The sequence below is a fragment of the Heteronotia binoei genome, chromosome 11 (genome assembly GCF_032191835.1).
Source record: "Heteronotia binoei isolate CCM8104 ecotype False Entrance Well chromosome 11, APGP_CSIRO_Hbin_v1, whole genome shotgun sequence".
NCBI classification, from domain to species: domain Eukaryota; kingdom Metazoa; phylum Chordata; class Lepidosauria; order Squamata; family Gekkonidae; genus Heteronotia; species Heteronotia binoei.
This window is the reverse complement of record NC_083233.1, coordinates 59427208-59444960: the sequence shown is the minus strand read 5'-3', so window position 1 is coordinate 59444960 and position 17753 is coordinate 59427208. Positions and strand designations below refer to the sequence as shown.

The 17753-nt window shown below is 42.7% G+C and overlaps 1 protein-coding gene across 1 annotated transcript in view; it reads right to left on the bottom strand.

Annotated features, from left to right (window-relative positions):
• The window catches only part of FBXW8 (F-box and WD repeat domain containing 8), a 115227-nt gene extending 98287 nt beyond the window's left edge, over positions 1–16940 (bottom strand). Inside the window, exons 1-2 of the mRNA XM_060249982.1 lie at positions 16520–16940; positions 8607–8711 (exon numbers count right to left, since the gene is read on the bottom strand). Coding sequence (XP_060105965.1) covers positions 8607–8711; positions 16520–16849 — 435 coding nt within the window. The 5' untranslated portion in view covers positions 16850–16940. The remainder of the gene's footprint in view (positions 1–8606; positions 8712–16519) is intronic.
• Positions 16941–17753: the final 813 nt, after the last annotated feature.

Genomic DNA, 17753 nt, shown 5'->3' with positions numbered 1-17753 from the left:
AATGGAAATGAAAGAGTCTTCAGAGCTTCCTCCCTACCAGCTGCTTATCCTGATGTGCCAATCTAAAGCCTCAAGCAAAGTAAAACTCCAGATACTTACCTTGCGTGGCTTTGACCAGTGGACCCAACTGAAAAATTGGTTGGCAGCCTCTGTTGAACACTTTGACATTTGGGAGAGAGAAGCGCAGAGTCCTGAGGCTACAGGCCAAGTGCAGCTGGAGGCAGGAAAAGCCCATGGCCTCCCTTCATTTTGCCCCCAGAGCAAGCCCTGGCATGGCCTCAATGACCACCCGCTGTAATTATGCCGCAGCCGCCTTTTGCCTCCCTCGCTTGAAATGCACTGTACCATAGAGATAAGGATATAAAAGCTCTCCACAAGGTCTAGCATTCTGTTTCCAACAGTGGCTAGCCAGATGCCGCCTGGAAGCTCACAAACAGTCCTCCCCTTTCTGTCTCCTGCATCTGGAACTGAGCAGGGCCCTGCCTCTGAACATGGAACACAGATGCAGGGCTACCAAAGAAAAGAACAACATGCAACCTCGGCTCCCCAAAACAGACTGCATTATGGGCAAAGGTCAAGGAACAGGCTTGACAGGTGCTTACAGCATCTTTCCACATGTGCCTATTCCCAGTAAAGCACCTTGGCTAAATGGGGACATCTTGACTCATAAAGCATCTTGACTACTGGAGACAAGAACACATGCCGTTCACTTGCTCCATGTAGCTGTGACTGCTATGCCAATATGAAAACTAGTCCATTTGCAAGTATGTCCTGGCAACTGCAACCAAATTTGCTACAACAATATAGCTGGCTTCCAAATAATGGTGCAGATGCTTTCTTACCCCCTACCTGTACTACCTGCTATGCCAATCTGAAAACTAGTCCATTTGCAAGTATGTCCTGGCAACTGCAACCAAATTTACTATAACAATATAGTTGGCTTCCAAATAATGGTGCAGATGCTTTCTTACCCCCTACCTGTACTACCTGTTCACACTTGCTTTCCCTTCCAGCCGCTCTGCTCACAAGTAGACTAGGCCTGAATTATCCTTCAACTTTTTGTTTTTTTAGAAAGATAAATTTCAGTTGTTCTCCATCAAACTGTGCCAATCAGGAAAGCCAGAAAGTTTTAAAATCCAATTTTACTTATTATTTCAGCAGGGAACTTCTTAATGCTGCAAAAGTCTATTAACTCATGCCTAAGTCCATTTTCTAAAAAATAAAATAAAATCATTTTTAAAAGCAGACACTGGCAGATGCCAAGAGGTGGCTGCTTTACAAGATTCAAAGCAGACTGTCCTCCCCTCTTGGTTTTTACTTGGATCAGTGTTGCTTCTGAACCAAAGGGACAAGTAAATATAATGAAACTTTGCCAGCTCTCCATAGTTATGAGCCCAGGGAGGGGGGTCAAGGTGATGGAGAAGAGATACGTCCAAGACTTGCCAAGGTAGAGAATGTCTAAGAGAAGTTGCCAAATTTGACTTAAAGTGGTTCTTTACAAAAAATTAAAAAAAAAACATCCCTGGATGTATTTAAAGAGGTTCCAAAAGGTTCTTTCAACATTTATAATTTTTTTTTTTAAATTATCCCACTGTGATTTTAATCAGATTACTTCTAGCCCTGTTAGCTTCCAAATGTGGGTTTTCCAAAAGGGGCTCTAAACCGAGACACGGTCCCCCACCCCTTTAATGCACCAGAAACTGGCACTGCCAAAGCCAGTAAAAGCTTCACCGAGCGGGGCTCAGCTGCAAGAAACTGCTAATAAAAGCGTCTCAAGCACTCTGCTTTACAGCGCCACCATGAGCGGCTCCATTAACACACACACACACACACACACACACACACACACACTTGGCCATAGCCCAAATTTACTATCTCTGCGTGAGTTAAGCGTACAGGTGAGCAACTCAATGTCAAAAGATTTCAAAGGCGTCCCTCCAAAGAAAAAAAATAGATGGCATCTACAGCTTTAGTTGCGCAGACAACAGAACACTTTGCCTTGTAGCCGAAGACTAACGAAAGCTAGCTAAAATCCCCAAATGCACACTTGGAGGAGGGAGGAGAATCAATAGGAAGAATTGTTATATTTCAGGTGGCTACTTAAGTTTATTGATTTGTTGTTTAGTTGCACAGTCGAGTCCGACTCTTCGCGACCCTGTGGACAAAGTCACGCCAGGCCCTCCTGTCTTCCACCATCCTCCGAAGTATGCTCAAATTTGTGTTTGTTACATCAGTAACGCTGTCCAGTCATCTCAGCTTTTGCCGTCCCCTTCTTCTTTTGCCTTCTGTCTTTTCCAGCATCAGGATCTTCTCCAGGGAGTGCTCCCTTCTCATTTGGTGGCCAAAGTATTTGAGCTTCAGCTTCAGCATCTGACCTTCCAGGGAACAGTCTGGGTTGATTTCCCTTAGGACTGACTGATTGGATCTTCTTGCAGTCCAAGGGACTCTCAAGATTCTTCTCCAGCATCACAGCTCAAAAGCATCTATTCTTCTGCGCTCAGCCTTCCTTATGGTCCAGCTCTCACAGCCATACATTACTACTGGGAATACCATCGCTTTGACTATACAGACTTTTGTTGGCAGGGTGATGTCTCTACTTTTTATTATACTGCCCAGGTTTGCCATAAATGTCCTCCCAAGTTGCAAATCACATTTCTATACCAGTCAAATTCCAAGGAACTCTGGGTGGCAGATGTAGGGTTATGTTTAATCAATTTAAAAGAATGACTGACCCAAGGTCACCTGCTATGTTTTACGTCTGTGTGGAGATTTGAACCTAGCACTCACTGGTTAGAGTCCAGCACTCTAGCCACTATAAAACTTGGAGTTTCAGGGAGGGAGAAGATTTATTTTTCTTTTTCTTCCATTAGAATTGGTCCATGCAGACATTTAAAATCTTACCTTCCATTTACAAAGTGAATAAAAAGGCTTGTTTTAAGGAATCAAGCCAGTCTAAAAATTACGACACACTTGCATTAAAGAGAAACAGTAAAAGTGATCAGCGATCAAGAGCACAGGAGAATAAGAGTGGCTTAGCTCAGCATCTGAAGTCAACAGTTAGTGCCACATGTGCATCTCTGGAGAGGATATTGAAAGTGCAGGTGCCACAACCTCGGTGGGGTAGGGCGGGATATAAATCGAATAAAATAAAAAAATAAACAAACAAACAACAGAAAAGGCCCTGTTCCTGGTCACCACCCATCTAACTTTAAAAGGCAGGGGCTTCCTGAACAGGGCCTAGAAAGATCCTAGAAAACAGGCAAATTTGTTTTGGAGAAGGCAATCCTTCAGAAACACATGAATACCTGAGGCTGTCTTATACTAAGTCCTACTAATGGTCCACTTGAACAAATACTGTCTAGACTTTGGGTGAGAAATGGTTTCTCCAACACCAATCAACAGAGGACCTTTAATTGGAGAGTCCAGGATCTTAGTGCAGGCATGGGCTCCCCTAATGACACAACCCCTCCCCATTCATACACATCCCGATATATAAAGATATAGGTAGTCCCCTGTGTAAGCAACAGTCATTTCCGACTCTAGGGTGATGTCGCATCATGACGTTTTCATGGAAGACGTTTGTATATTTTTACTTTGTAATATTGAAAGCCACCTCAGATGTCTGGAAAAGTAGGATATAAATATTTCAAATAAAGAAGTTATTTATTTGATCTAGGATATATATATATCAGGATCTACACTTTCCCCTCAGGAAGCTACATACCGGGATCTATAGTTTGCTGGGGGGAAAGTGTAGATCGCAATATGTATCCTGGATCAAATAAATAACTTCTTTATTCGAAATATTTATATCCTACCTTTCCAAATATCAGAGGTGGCTTACAATATTACAAAGTAAAAATACACATACAAACAACTCACACCACATGGCAGCACAAGGTTTAAAACACATTAAATTCAAGCGAATCTTTAAAAAACCAAACAGCCTGTTAATTTTTTTTTTAAAAATACAGTTAGAACAAGCTCAAAGTGAACATATGGGATCTTAAACAGGGGTGGCCAAACTGCAGCTCGGGAGCCACATGTGGCTCTTTCGTTCATATTGTGTGGCTCTCAAAGCCCCCACCACCCCATTGGCCAGCTTGGAAAAGGTATTTGTCTCTTTAAATCACTTCTCCAAGCCAAGCCAGCTGCTGGCTTGGAGAATGCATTTAAAGTTAAAGTTGCTTTCTTTCCCCCTTTCCTCTCCCTCCATCCCCATCTATTTTCCTTCCTGCTCTCAAACATCTGATGTTCATGCCTTGCGGCTCTCAAACACCTGACATTTATTCTATGTGGCTCTTACATTAAGCAAGTTTGGCCACCCTTGCTTTATAGGTTAATACCAGGTTTGCTTTATAGGTTAATAATTCAACAGAGAACAAGCAAGTTCATATTACACTTTTGCTCACATCATGTTATTTCCCTTTCATTCATTTCTGTTACGAACAAGCATGCACGCAGCTGTATTAAGTCACAGATGGCTGTTATTCTGATTATCACATTCCTCCAAGGAACTAAGGACCACATGCTGAGTTCTTCCCTCTCCATTTTGCCCTCCCCCAAATCCCTGTGAGGTACGTTAGGCTGAAAGAGAATGACTGGTCCAAGGTCACACAATAATTTTTTATTTCCAAGTGGAAATCTGAACATGGATATTCCTAGCCTTAGTGTGACATTCTCATCACTTCACATTTCAAATCTGATGAATCCTTCTGTATCAACTGGATGATGAAGACCTTAAGCATTCTCACTCCTTCTGCCATACTCCCTAAAATAGTACTACAGCATCAAGACACACCTCTACACCACAGAGATTTTGGAAGGTGCTCCTATCATCCTTTAGGTATCAAGACTGGGAAGCCAGTGGCAAACTGTTCTTATGCTTAGTCTGCGGGTCAATAGGATACTGGGCAAAGCAAATCCTTTGGTCTGATACAGCAGGACTCAATATGATCAAACATTAACTCTCTCATTCATTAAACACAGTCAGTTAAGAGCACTGCTGCAAGTTACGCTAGCAATTCACAATCAGATTGTCTGATATGTAAATTAGCCTCAGAAAGCAACTGTTGTGGGGGGGGGGGGTAGATGTAAAAACCAAACTCTATGAGGACAGGCTGAGAGACTTGGGAATATTCAGTCTGGAGAAGAGGACGTTGAGGGGGGACATGATTGCTCTCTAAGTATTTGAAGGGCTGTCACTTAGTGGAGGGCAAGGAGCTAGTCCTGTTGGCAGCAGATGAGAGGACTCATGAATGAGTTTAAATGAAGGGTGGGAAGGTACCAGGTGGATGTTAGGAAAAAACTTTTTTACAGTAAGAGTTGTTCAACAGTGGAATCAGATACTTAGGGAGGTGGTGAGCTCCCCTTCACTGGCAGTCTTTAAGCAGCAGCTGGACAAAGACTTGTCAGGGATGCTCTAGGCTAATCCTGCATTAAGCAGGGGATTGGACTAGAAGACCTGTATGGCTCCTTCCAACACCATGATTCTAAGATCATAGCTCTGTGGAAGAGATTTTAACTCTGCCTCCACATACCATTTCCCCCCCCGGGGGGGGGGAGAGGCACAATGCCTTTTCCCCTATCTCAAATACCAACTGGGGAGATTTTCCAATGGGAACCACCATGTGGGGTGGGTGGGGGAAGGATTAATCCTCCTTCCACAATATTGAATAACAGGTAACACCTTGGGATACCTGACCCTAGATCCCCAGCACCATGTGTAATTCTGCCCTAAATAACCATTCAACTGGGAACCTGCTTCTCAGCAGTCAGAAATGTTTGAATCACAGCATATACAGAATCCCAGAGGGATTGTGAATAGACTCTGAAGGCAAGATATAAACAAAGTAAAATGAAGTAAATAGGGGAAGGTCTACAAGTCAGTTTCAAGACAGGGCTAACCCTGCTGATTTATATGGCATGAGCGATCTTGCAGTGTTTACACACAATACAACTGTCCCCCCACAACCCCATCCTGCCTCTTATAAAAGTTACAAGAAAACAAGACAGAACTGTAACAGGAGGGGTACCAGCAGGGAGTCGGAGTAAAGTTATACATCTCCAAGAGGTTTTTGCATAGTGATTTCATCTCAAGCAGCTCCACAGTCAAGCTATTTTGCTGTCAGCCAGTCACCCATTTGGCAGCAAGACGTTAAGGAAACAGACTCTCTCTCTCACTCTTTCTCTCTCAAGGCACTCACATTGTTCACGATGCCAGTTCCGCTAACCGGTGCAATTTCACCAACTCCCAAAGTGCTCTGCTGCTAGTAATAATAACAAAAAAAACCTGCTTACAACAATAGCATTGAAAAGCAACGGGCTTTCCATTTAACAGAAGAGGTCTTCCTTCGTTCGAAATCAAAAGCGCCAAGAGAAAAATGAAAAAGGTCTTTATTTTTTATTACGCTGCTTTTTACTTGATCGCTCTAAAAGTGGACTAAAAGCTTTGGCTATCCATCTGATTCCAAAAGCCTTGTAAAACCATGGAACTCTGCTAAGATTTCTGCCCCCCCCCCCTCTGAATATCCAGGGACGGCTTCTAAAGAACATTTTTCAGAATCCCACATTTTGCCTAATGTCAAACACAGAGGAAAAAACTGTTCCAAAAATAAAGGAGGTAGCATCACAATGAACCAATAAAGGTGGAAAGGGCAGCCCCAAAACACTGCTAGCCAGCACAGGGAATTCATGAGTATAATCTACTCTATCCATGAGGAAATATTGCTGCACTACACATTAACATAACAGAAAACAGACAAGCCCCCTCCCCCAATCTTCTCAGAGGAACATAAGTTACTGGCACCTCTAATTAACCCTTACTTTACTCCTGCTTTCTTTTTTTTACCACAGATACCCAGGCATGGTGTAAAAGATATATATCAATAGAACCTTTAGTTAAAGAATCGTATGTAGAAGGGGGAAAAAACTTTTCTGTGCCGGAGACTCTGGGGAGCTGTTGGCAGTCACAGTGGACAATACTGAGCTCCAATACTAATGGTCTAATTCAGTGCAAGGCAGCTTCATATATATCTTGAAACCCCAGGGCTCAACAAATCCCAAATGCCAGGTTGCCCAGGTGTTTAGAAATTTAATTGTTGCACTTGGTTGTTTCAGCAATGATTTAACTCTAGCCTCTCTCAGTTGTTCCCAGTGGAAGTACAAAGCATATTTATCATTTTGCATCAGAATGTTCTGTTGTGTGGCATGAAAATAAATGCGCATGAGATTCCTGTTACTGCGTTTATTACATTTGCGTGCAACTTGAATTTATACTATTCAACCATGGTGAATTAATTCATTTCTTAACCAATCGCTTTCTATACTAGCTCCACAATTCAGTTCAGTTGAGTTTTTAAAAGTAGTAATGGGACTATGAGAAACTGGGGAGACGTTAGAGGGTAGCTTTTTTTGTTATCGCAATGACAACCAGGGTTATCCCTATATTTATTTATATACAGCATTTTTGTCACTGCTTTAATTATAAGAAACTGAGGGGGTTAGGATTAGGCTCTGTGACAGAAATAATCAGAAAATATTGTCATCAAAATACAAAATCCTGAAGGCTGGAAAATAAGCTTGGTTCTTGAAGTCAAAGAAAATTTGCTAAGGCCTGTTCCAACCTAAAACAACATGGCCTGGTGCAGAAATACAACGCTAGCTCCCTGCAATCTATGTTTTTCGAATCAGGATCCAGTATGATGGAATTCCTTCTCTTGAGTTAACCTTGGTTAAAGGTGCACATGTAGCGCCATTATTCATGGCCAATGCTAACTAGGCTCCCTCATATCCATGGTTTACAAATCCAACTCAAACACTTCCAAATTTTTGTTCTGAGAAAGAACCACGCTTCTCGAAAGCACACATGTAACTCTTTATGCTGATTCACACCAGAGAAAGGGGAGTGAGCGTATGTGTCAAAGCTGGCTCTTGATATGCAGGGTAAGAACAGGCCCGTAGCTACAGTGCGGCCTGGGAGAGGCCAGGCTCATCCTTTCAACTCTCCCTTCCAACTATATGGCCCCTCCATTGGAGGGCCCCCAATCTGTCCCCTTTTGTCACTGCCACTCTGAACAAGTAGTAGCATTGCTGCTGGACTTTTTCTCACCCCTTCCCTAACACACCTTGCAGAGCAAGGGAGGGGGGAAGAGTCAAGAGGTCTCTGTCTCTTTGAGAGAGGGGCACATAAGAAAGGGGTGGGGAAAGCCCTGGGTTGCCAAACCAGGTGGCCCCCCTAAACAAGAAATCCTGCTGTGGGCCCCACCAAACATGAAATTCTGGCTATGGCCCTGGATAAGAATGAAATACATACAGCCAAGAACAAATGGCAGTCAAGCGCTCTGAAAGACAGCACTGCCATGCAGGCAACGAGATTAGAATACAGCAAGCAAACTTGTTCTTCCCCAGCCATCTAGGAGCCACAACTGCTCTAGTGGAAAGGCCCTGTGCCATTTTACAGCAAGCTCTACCTATCCAGCTTCCCACAGCAAGAGAAGACTCCCCACCACACAAACACAATTCTAAAAATATTCACTGGGAAGCAAGACCAACTTTCTTCAATGTAGTTAACTTCCAAGTTGCAGGAAGAGCCAAGCCAAGCTTACCTGAGCACACCTCCCCAGCTCCGTCTTACCAAGGAACCGAAAGATTTTTAATGCCAATTCATAAGGTAGCTGAATATCAAAGAAGGGAACTTCATTTATTTCATTCTGAAAAGGAGGAGGAAGGAAAACAGTTGGTCAGACTTTTCATGATGGAGGAAAATAGCATGATATTTCACTTATTCCACATTCCATCTTATGGTACAAGCAAAGTGGGCAGAGATATTGAGTGGTGAAAGTGAACAGTAGGATTACAGGTCTTGGGAGTCCAAATCCTGATGCTGGTAAAAAGCACCTTGGGAGGTTTCAGTCCTGGCACTCTGTGTCCAGGTAAAGAGTCTGAGATGCTGGGACAGGCCCTGGTCTGCTGGAGATCTAGGAGGGCCACTGCCAGAGGGCATCGTTCGTACTGAGCTGGATGGACCAATGGCCTATTTCAGTTTAGATCAATATTTTATCTATTCATTTGTACTTCATTTGTAGCCTATCTTTCTCATTAAGACTCAACAAATTAACAAATGATAGGAAACAATTTAATCAGACTGCGTAATATAGCCAATAAACAGTGCACTAGGACTACGAAATTGGAAAATAATAGAAACAAACAAAAACTGTCCAAAGTAGAAAGTGGATTACAAAAGAAGAAAATAATTCAGTAATAGTGATAGAGAACTGTCATAACTTCCCTCTTATAAAGTATGTAATGCTGCCACCAGGAATTTAATTCCAAACACTTCACTTAATCTTCCCCACTGAACTGTGCCCAAGCTCTAAGACTTCTTGGTTGGACTATGTGGCCCTGAGGATGAGACTCGTGTTATTAAAATCACAGGACTCCAGGTTAGTATAAAACAAAACTTCATTTGTACAACATGCATATCGGTTTCAAGATGTTTATAGTTTAATTCTTCAGTGAATAATAATAACTTCTGATTGAGGTGCCACACTCTTTCACTTCACACACTCCTCACTCTCAAATACTCCTTTCTCTTCCTAACTCAACTTTCTGACCGCATCTGGCACTCATACTCCTATAATACTCTGACAATATCAGGTTTTGGCTCTCTAGCTACCCCTTAATATGCCCTCTAAAGTATTATATTTTTCTTCTTTAGAATCTTAATGCCTTTCACAGCACTAGTATGGGATTCTAATCAGAAGACTGCTTCTCAGACTCTGTTGACTGCTAACTGACCATGACTGACTCTTAACAACAGCTGTCACTCTGCTGAGAGTTCACCGCTGACTGACCCCTCTCTCCACACATACTTCTTAGCCCCGTCCACACTCTCTGTCACCAATCACCTCACTCACTCTCTTTCACCCCTTCCTTTCTCTACTGCAACTTACCAACAATTAAAGGAACAAACATATATACATTGGAAATCATTACAAGAACACTTAAATTATCCCAGTAAGATCACTTTCCAATGATGTTCAAAGCTCTCACACAAAATAAGAACAGTCAAGGTAGTCCAAACAAGCTGCCTGCTCCATTTGTGTATAAACTACATTGGGTCTGTTGCCTAACAGCACAGTTATTCTAGTTTTAACCCGCAGAATAGACAGGAGTAACTGCACACAGGATTACATTCTTAAGCTTAATAAAGCAGATCCTTGATCTACAAATCTTGGGGGACATTCAAAATTTTCAGTAGCATAGGGCGGGGAGATGTGTGTTTAGGACTTTGGGCAGTTCCTTTTCCCAGTCACAATGACTTCTAGCAGCCAGGATGAGAGAGATGTTTCGTACAACTCACCCTGCCCAGAGGATAAAATGCAAGGTCCTAGATTTCTCCCCCAAGCTGTTAAAAAACTGGCACAAAGCAAATACGATTCAAACCAAATATTAAGCAGCTGGCTGAGCCATCATGCCCAATTCTGTGATTGAACATATACCTGTAATCCATGAATTATCAAGTCATGTACCATAAATATGCTTTTATAAATAATAATGCCTTGCCTAGGGGAAGGAGAGTGTGAAGAAGTCAGGAGGGGAAATGTTTAGCTTCCCTCATCTGTGCACACCATTTGTTATAAAAGCTAGACCCCACCCATGTGCATCTAGCAAGAACTGAGCAGAAACATCAACAAATGTAGCCATCACCTGTCATTTTCAGCTCGTCTATAAGACCTGAAGCCAATGAAAGCTCCATCAGGAATACAAGCAGAAAACAGGTGACCCAGTCACTGTCTTCCCTATAGATGATGAGACCGGAGATAATACCACCCTCCCCATCCTATAAAGGGTCATAAATCAGAACATCCTATTACTTCAACACAGTGCACAAGTTCAAGAGAAAGAGAACCTTTAACGTGAGAGATGGCTCTCTCTTTACTACAGTTTAGGACTCTCGAGTGTCACAAGATCTGCCAAAGCGTCAACAAAATGAAGAAATCCATCTTGTTAAACCAGCCCCGGCTTTTCTTGAACATCTGATGGACAGGATCCAAAACACAAACACCGCCAACCACTCCTTGGAGACACACATTTACACGCCACTGCACTAATGGAGCTCTTGATCTGCAAATGGATTAATTTACAGCCATCAGAAATTTAATCTGTGTCTTTTTTTTAAAAAAGTGTAATTAACTAGGGGGAACAGTAACAAGCATCTCCTAACCTTTGTATAATTTAGAGCTTTAGATGGATAGTGGCCACAACAAAAATGCATACCACAATTTAAAAAAAAAAACTCCTTCAGACAGACAATTACAAAGATTAATTTCAGTCTACTTCATCTATAAAATGCACTGGCCTTTTAACTGAAAATTTCTCCAAACTAAAACAGAACCACGCAGGAAAAGTATCTGGGACTTGTTCGTATTCTGTATGTATTTTACTCCCCCTCAAACCTATTCACTGGAATATACTATCACGTTAACTTGTTTTCTGTTTTTATGATCAAGGATAAGAACATAAGAGAAGCCATGTTGGCCAAGTTCAACACTCTGTGTCACACAGTGGCAAAAAAACCAGGTGCCACCAGGAGGTCCATCAGTGGGGCCAGGACACTAGAAGAACACAGCTACTGTGTGCATTTATGGGGATTACTACATATCCATAGCTGGAGGGTTAGCACATCTTGTGCATCCACGAGAGCATGTATACCTGAGGAAGGCTGATTAACCATAAAGAGGAAAACAAGAGCATGAACCAGCTGGTAGTCATGCATTATTATTTAACAATGCTGTTATACCCCACCTTTCAACAGTGTGGTATAGTGGGCAGAGTGTAAGACTATGACAGACGTGGCCAAACTGTGGCTCAGGAGCCATATGTGGCTCTTTCACACATATTGTGTGGCTCCCAGAGGTCAAAGAGGAACTTAATGCAGGCTTACTTTCAAGTAAGCATGCTTAGCATTGGGACCTCAGTCAGTCTCTGAGTGCTGACTCATAGGTAGGCGACTAGTTCCACCATTTGTGAAGCGGAGGAGGGAGAAAATAGGCAGGCTTGCAAGCTCTTCTCCAACACTGAGGTTCCCTGGAGACCTAGAGTGGGGGAAGAGAGTGCAAGAGCCAAGGAAGCCACTGGAAAAAGGGACAGAATAAAAGAGGGCAGTGCAGGGTTCCCCCTTAGTTTCAGATCTCTTGTAGGAGTTGTATTTACTAACCTTGATGTCAAGGAAACCAGAGATGAATAAGGATGCAAATGGTGGTCAGTGATTTATCTGGTACATATGTTTCCTTTTCCCACTGATGCTGAAAAATAATTCCCTAACCTTTCCTATGCTGGTCTTATGGGGATTGTTATCCACAGCTTTTGTTTTTTAAAAAAGTCTCCTTCTAGCATGGTCCTGTTGTAAAGTGCTTACATTTGTATTTTATCTTTCAGTGAAAAGAAAGCATTAAGAGTTTTAATAAAGACATGGGCGTAATATTTGCTCATGTCTTTTGGCTCTCAAACAACTGACATTTATTCTCTGAGGCTCTTACGTTAAGCAAATTTGGCTGCTCTTGGACTGGGATGTGGAAGACCAAGGTTCAAACCCACACGCTGCTATGGAATTGTTGCTGAGGGACCCTGAGCGAGACACACAATCTCAGCCACACCTACCTCACAGGGTTGTTGTGAGGATAAACTGTAAGATGCTTTGGGTACCCACTGGGATGGGGTATAAATGAAGTAATTTTTTAAAAAAGAAACTGGAGCAGTATACAAATACCCAACAAAGCAGGTAAAACCCATTGTTCTAAAACTACAAAACACAAAGAACAGCAGAGATCAAGCAAAATAATCAGAATCAATAGAAATAACACTAAGAAACATAAATATTACCAGTAGACCTAAGTGAGGGCCCCGAAAAGCTCTCTGAAAAAGTACAGTTTTGGCTAGGAAGTAAAGCATCACTGAAGAAGGAACAAGACAAACCTTCTGGGCACAGACCACCGTAGCCTTGGTGCTGCCCACCAAATGTTAGATCACATAAGTATACAGTTAAAAGCTCCAAGGACAATCATTTGCCCTTCATCCTTTTCAAAACTAAAGACCAGCCTTAACTCAGCAACCACAGAGTTCAAGAGTAAATAGCGGCAAGAGATTCACCTGACACTGCCCAATAGGAATGTGTTATCACAAGATGGGTGCTTAGATTGAAGCAGAGCTGCTGCTATGTAATGAACATGTTAAGATAATGGGGGGGAAACATTTTGGAAAATAGTTCTTGCTGACTTAGAGCAATCCTAAGCAGGTCTACTTGTAATTCTACTATGGTCTATTCAATGGGGCTTACTCCCAGGAAAGTGTCCTTAGGATTGCACTGTTACTTACCAAAAGTACTTTAACAACCCAAAGGGGAACTATTTCCACCCCAGGACCTTGAGTACCAAGATTCAAATTCAGTTTAATTCAGTTTCAGCCATTACAAGAAACTATGCAGTCTTCAAAGATGATGAACACCTCTACAGATGGTTCAATTATTGTAGGAAATCTACTGGTGTGGACAGTATCTGTGCTTAATTTGTATACTTTGGGTTTCTGCACAGAGATAACACCTGACATTCCACTATTAAAGAAGTGAAGGTTGGGTTAGTAGGAACATAAAATTTTCAAACTCCCCCCACCCTCCAGATTTTGTTTTGCTCAGGTTTTCCTTGCTTTATTGTAACAGTATGAAATTGCTTCTGAACAAATACATTCATTCGTCTTTTGTAGTCTACAGAATTTGTGTCTTCTATTTTCAACTTTATTCCTAAGCTACTTGTGCTAAGGAAGAAGTGGGTGCAATAGTTTGCAACTCTGTTTCTCTAATATTGGGTATACTTACTATTTTGCTTATAGAAAACAAGACATATTTATACTCAGCTCCCATAACTATACCAAGCAGTACAACAAATGTGTTAACAAGTTATAAATTATGTATTTTATGTTATTACAGCAGTATACACATTTAGGACTGACAAGGAGTAAGTGCTGCATACATGTAAATCTTCCCCAGAATCTCAATTCAACCATAACTTTTACCCTGTGGCTTCAGAATTTCTAGATTTTTAAAATATCTTTATTCTTTCCTTCGCTATGAAGCAGTCTGTCAACCCCGTAAGCATCATGGCCTGCTTTCCCTGGTCTGACTCCAACATTTTAACCACTACAACACACTGGCACCACTTCATTGCATGGTCTCTGGGCTCTAGTTCTTTCAATACACTGAAGTGTAAGGATGTGTCGCTGGCAACCAAGATCAAGTTAATTCACACCATAGTGTTCCCCATTACTATTCCCTATTAATCTGCATGGGTGTGACAGTTGAACAATGAATAAAGAATGAACAATTTAAATCAAAAGAGTTTCCGGCTCAACATCAGGACCGTTAGAGCAGTTCCTCAGTGGAACAGGCTTCCTTGGGAGGTGGTGGGCTCTCCTTCCTTGGAGGTTTTTAAACAGAGGCTAGATGGCCATCTGACGGCAATGAAGATCCTATGAATTTAGGGGGAGGTATTTGTGAGTTTCCTGCATTGTGCAGGGGGTTTGGCTAGATGACCCTGGAGGTCCCTTCCAACTCTATGATTCTAAAGCTGACAAGAAGAAAGTAAACTCTTTTGAATGTGGTGTTGGAGGAGAGTTTCATAGATACCGTGGAGCACCAGAAAAATAAACAAGTGGGTTTTAGACCAAATCAAGCCTAAACTCTCCCTAGAAGCTAAAATGACTAAAATGAAGCTCTTGTGCTTTAGTCACATTATAAGAAGACAAGAGTCACTGAAAAAAAACAATAATGCTAGGAAAAGTTGAAGGCAGCAGGAAAAGCGAAAGACCCAACATGAGATGAACTGACTCTATTAAAGGAAGCCACAGCCCTCCATTTGTAAGACCTGAGAATGGCTGTTAACAAAAGGACATTCTGGAGGACGTTAATTCAGAGTCACCATAAATTGGAAGATACTGAACACACACAGAATTCTGTAATCCTAAAAGTGGTTACATTCTTTGTGCAGCACTATGTAATTTAGCATACATTGACTTCAATGAATACAGAAAAGTGTAACTCTGTTTAGGCTGTGGCTCAGCAGTAGAGCATTGGAGACAGTCCCCTGCATACAGAAGGTCCCAGATTCAGCCCCAACCAGCTCCAGTTAAAAGAGTCAGGCAGTAGATGTTATGAAGACGTCTGCTTGAGAGCCTGGCTTTGATGAACCAATAGTTTGATTCAATTCAAGCCAGTTTTATGCAATTCATGTAAGAATTGTATTGTAAATCACTACACTAAACACGCACATACACATTGCTGTTTGTTTTGTAAACAGCATTTACCTGGGATACTAGGTTTGGAATTTTCATTCTGCAATGGAACTTTCCTGAATGACCATGGGCCAGTCACACACACTCAGTGTAACCTAGTTCACAGGGTTCATGTAAAGATAAAAGAGAAGATCAGAGAGGAGAGTGATACAAGCCAATTTCAATCTCTATTGAGGGGAAAGGATGGGTATAAATGAAGCAAATAAAACTAATAACAATTTAGACCACACTTCCTAGAGCTCAAAGCAATTTATGTACAACAGCCATTTAAAAGGCTACTAAAATGTTCAAAAACAGCTCAATAAAGCCATCAGACCAGAAACTACTTTCAACTTTTCTCCAATGCTCTCTATCCTAAAGACAAGTTCCTGAGCATCATGTAATGTATCACTCAAAGGTTGCACTCCAGAAAGATGTCCTATACCCCTTCTTAAATTGAAGGGAGGAAGTAGGCTTCCTAACCTCCTCTGGCAGGTAGTTCCGGAGAAAACAAGCAATCATAAGTTTTGTTTCCTTACTGCTAGAGAAGTGTGGCATTCCAGATTTACCAGCAGAGGCTAAGAACATGAGTAGTGCCCTGTGGATCAGGCCAGTAGTTAATCCGTTGTCCTGGAGTGCCAACAAACCGGGCATAAAGGTGTTCCCCCTAATGCTCCTTTCTAGCATCAAGAGTCAGAGGTTGATATCCTCTGGATGGGGAGGTTCCCTTTAGCCATCATGGATAGTCACCACTGATGGACCTCTCCTCCATTAACTTTTCTAAACCCGTTAAAGGCAACTATATTAATGATAATCACTACCTGCACTCACAGTGGATCTGCAAGCATGGAGAAAGGGGGAGGGGAACCCCCCCCCCCCCACTTTGATAATGTTCTAAACCACTTTGAGCCCCTTATGAACGCAAAAAAAAAAAAAAAGGCAACAAATCAAGAAATACGACATCATGCCTTCTGGTCTGATTTCAACAAGCGCAGTATGTTTCTACACTCGACAAAGTGGCCTCCATTACAGAAGAAAGCGAATCTGTCCAGTTTTTAAGCTCGACGAAAGGCTTTTCTATTTTTGACTCCAGTCGCCAAACTTTTTCAGCGGGAAGACAAAAAATGATGGGGGCTGAGGGAAACGTCAATACAGTTAAGCCTAAGGAGGAGGATCCCCTACTCCTTTTTCATACCAAGTCTTGGATGAGCTGCCCCAGAAAGTCTTCCTTCCCTCCTCCGGGTATCTCACTGGCGCAGTCGGGGCCAGGCGTAGGATGCGGCTCCGAGGCCACAGCGCTGGGGCTACAGACGCGCATGCAAGGCTCGGCGGCCGGGTCTCCACAAGGGATCCCCCCAAAGCCTCCCCAGCCCTGCACGGGTTCTGGAGCTGCTCCTTCGGCCTCTAGCTGCGGCCGACGCCTCTTCCGCCCTGGGCAGGCATCGCTGGGGCTCCTCCGGCTCCGAGCCAATTCCGCTCTCCAACGGCGACGAAACACCTCCAACTCCCCGGCTCCCTCCACCATGGTAACCCAACAAAACCCGGATGGACAGAGCCGGCCGCTTCCTGCTCGCGGTCCGGCCAAGATTGTGGTCCGGAAAGGAAACAGCGGCTGTAGCTCTAGGGTTCTGTGGCTGAGAAGCGATCAGCCAGACGACGCCCGCACCAGCCAATCAGCGAAGCAGAATCGCGAAGGCACCTGCGGTGGTTCAGACTTCGGCAATCATCTGGCATAGTGCCCCTAGTTCCAATCGGAAATTATTATCGTTGCTATTATTATCAACGTTAAGTGAAGATTAGCGCCTTGATGAGAATTGTTGCTGCTATTAATTATATTATAAATAACTAGGGTTACCAAGTCCAATTCAATAAATACCTGGGGACTTTGGGGGTGGAGCCAGGAGCAAGGGTGTGACATGTAGAATTGAACTCCAAAGGGAGTTCTGGCCATCACTTTTAAAGGGACTACACATCTTTTCAATGCTTTCCTTCCATAGGAAATAATGAAGGATAGGGGTACCTTCTCTGGGGGCTCATAGAATTGGATCCCCTGGTCCAATCTTTTTTAAACTTTGGGAGGGGGTATTTTTGGGAGAGGCAGTGGATGCTATACTGGAAATTTGGTGCCTCTCTACCTCAAAAAACAGCCGCCCCCAGATACCTGCAGATCAATTCTCCATTATTTTCTATGGGAATCAGTCTCCATAGGGAATAATAGAGTGCCCAGCAGACATTTCCCTCCCCTCCCCTCCCTCTGCTTTCTGATGACCCTGTAGCAGGGGGGGAGGGCCTCCAAACTGGGGGATCCCCTGCCCTCAACTGGGGATTGGCAACCCTATCAATAACTATTTATTTGGCAAGTTGCACCTTTAAGACCAACAAAGTTTTATTCAGAATGTAAGCTTTTGTGTGCTCTAAGTACACGAAAG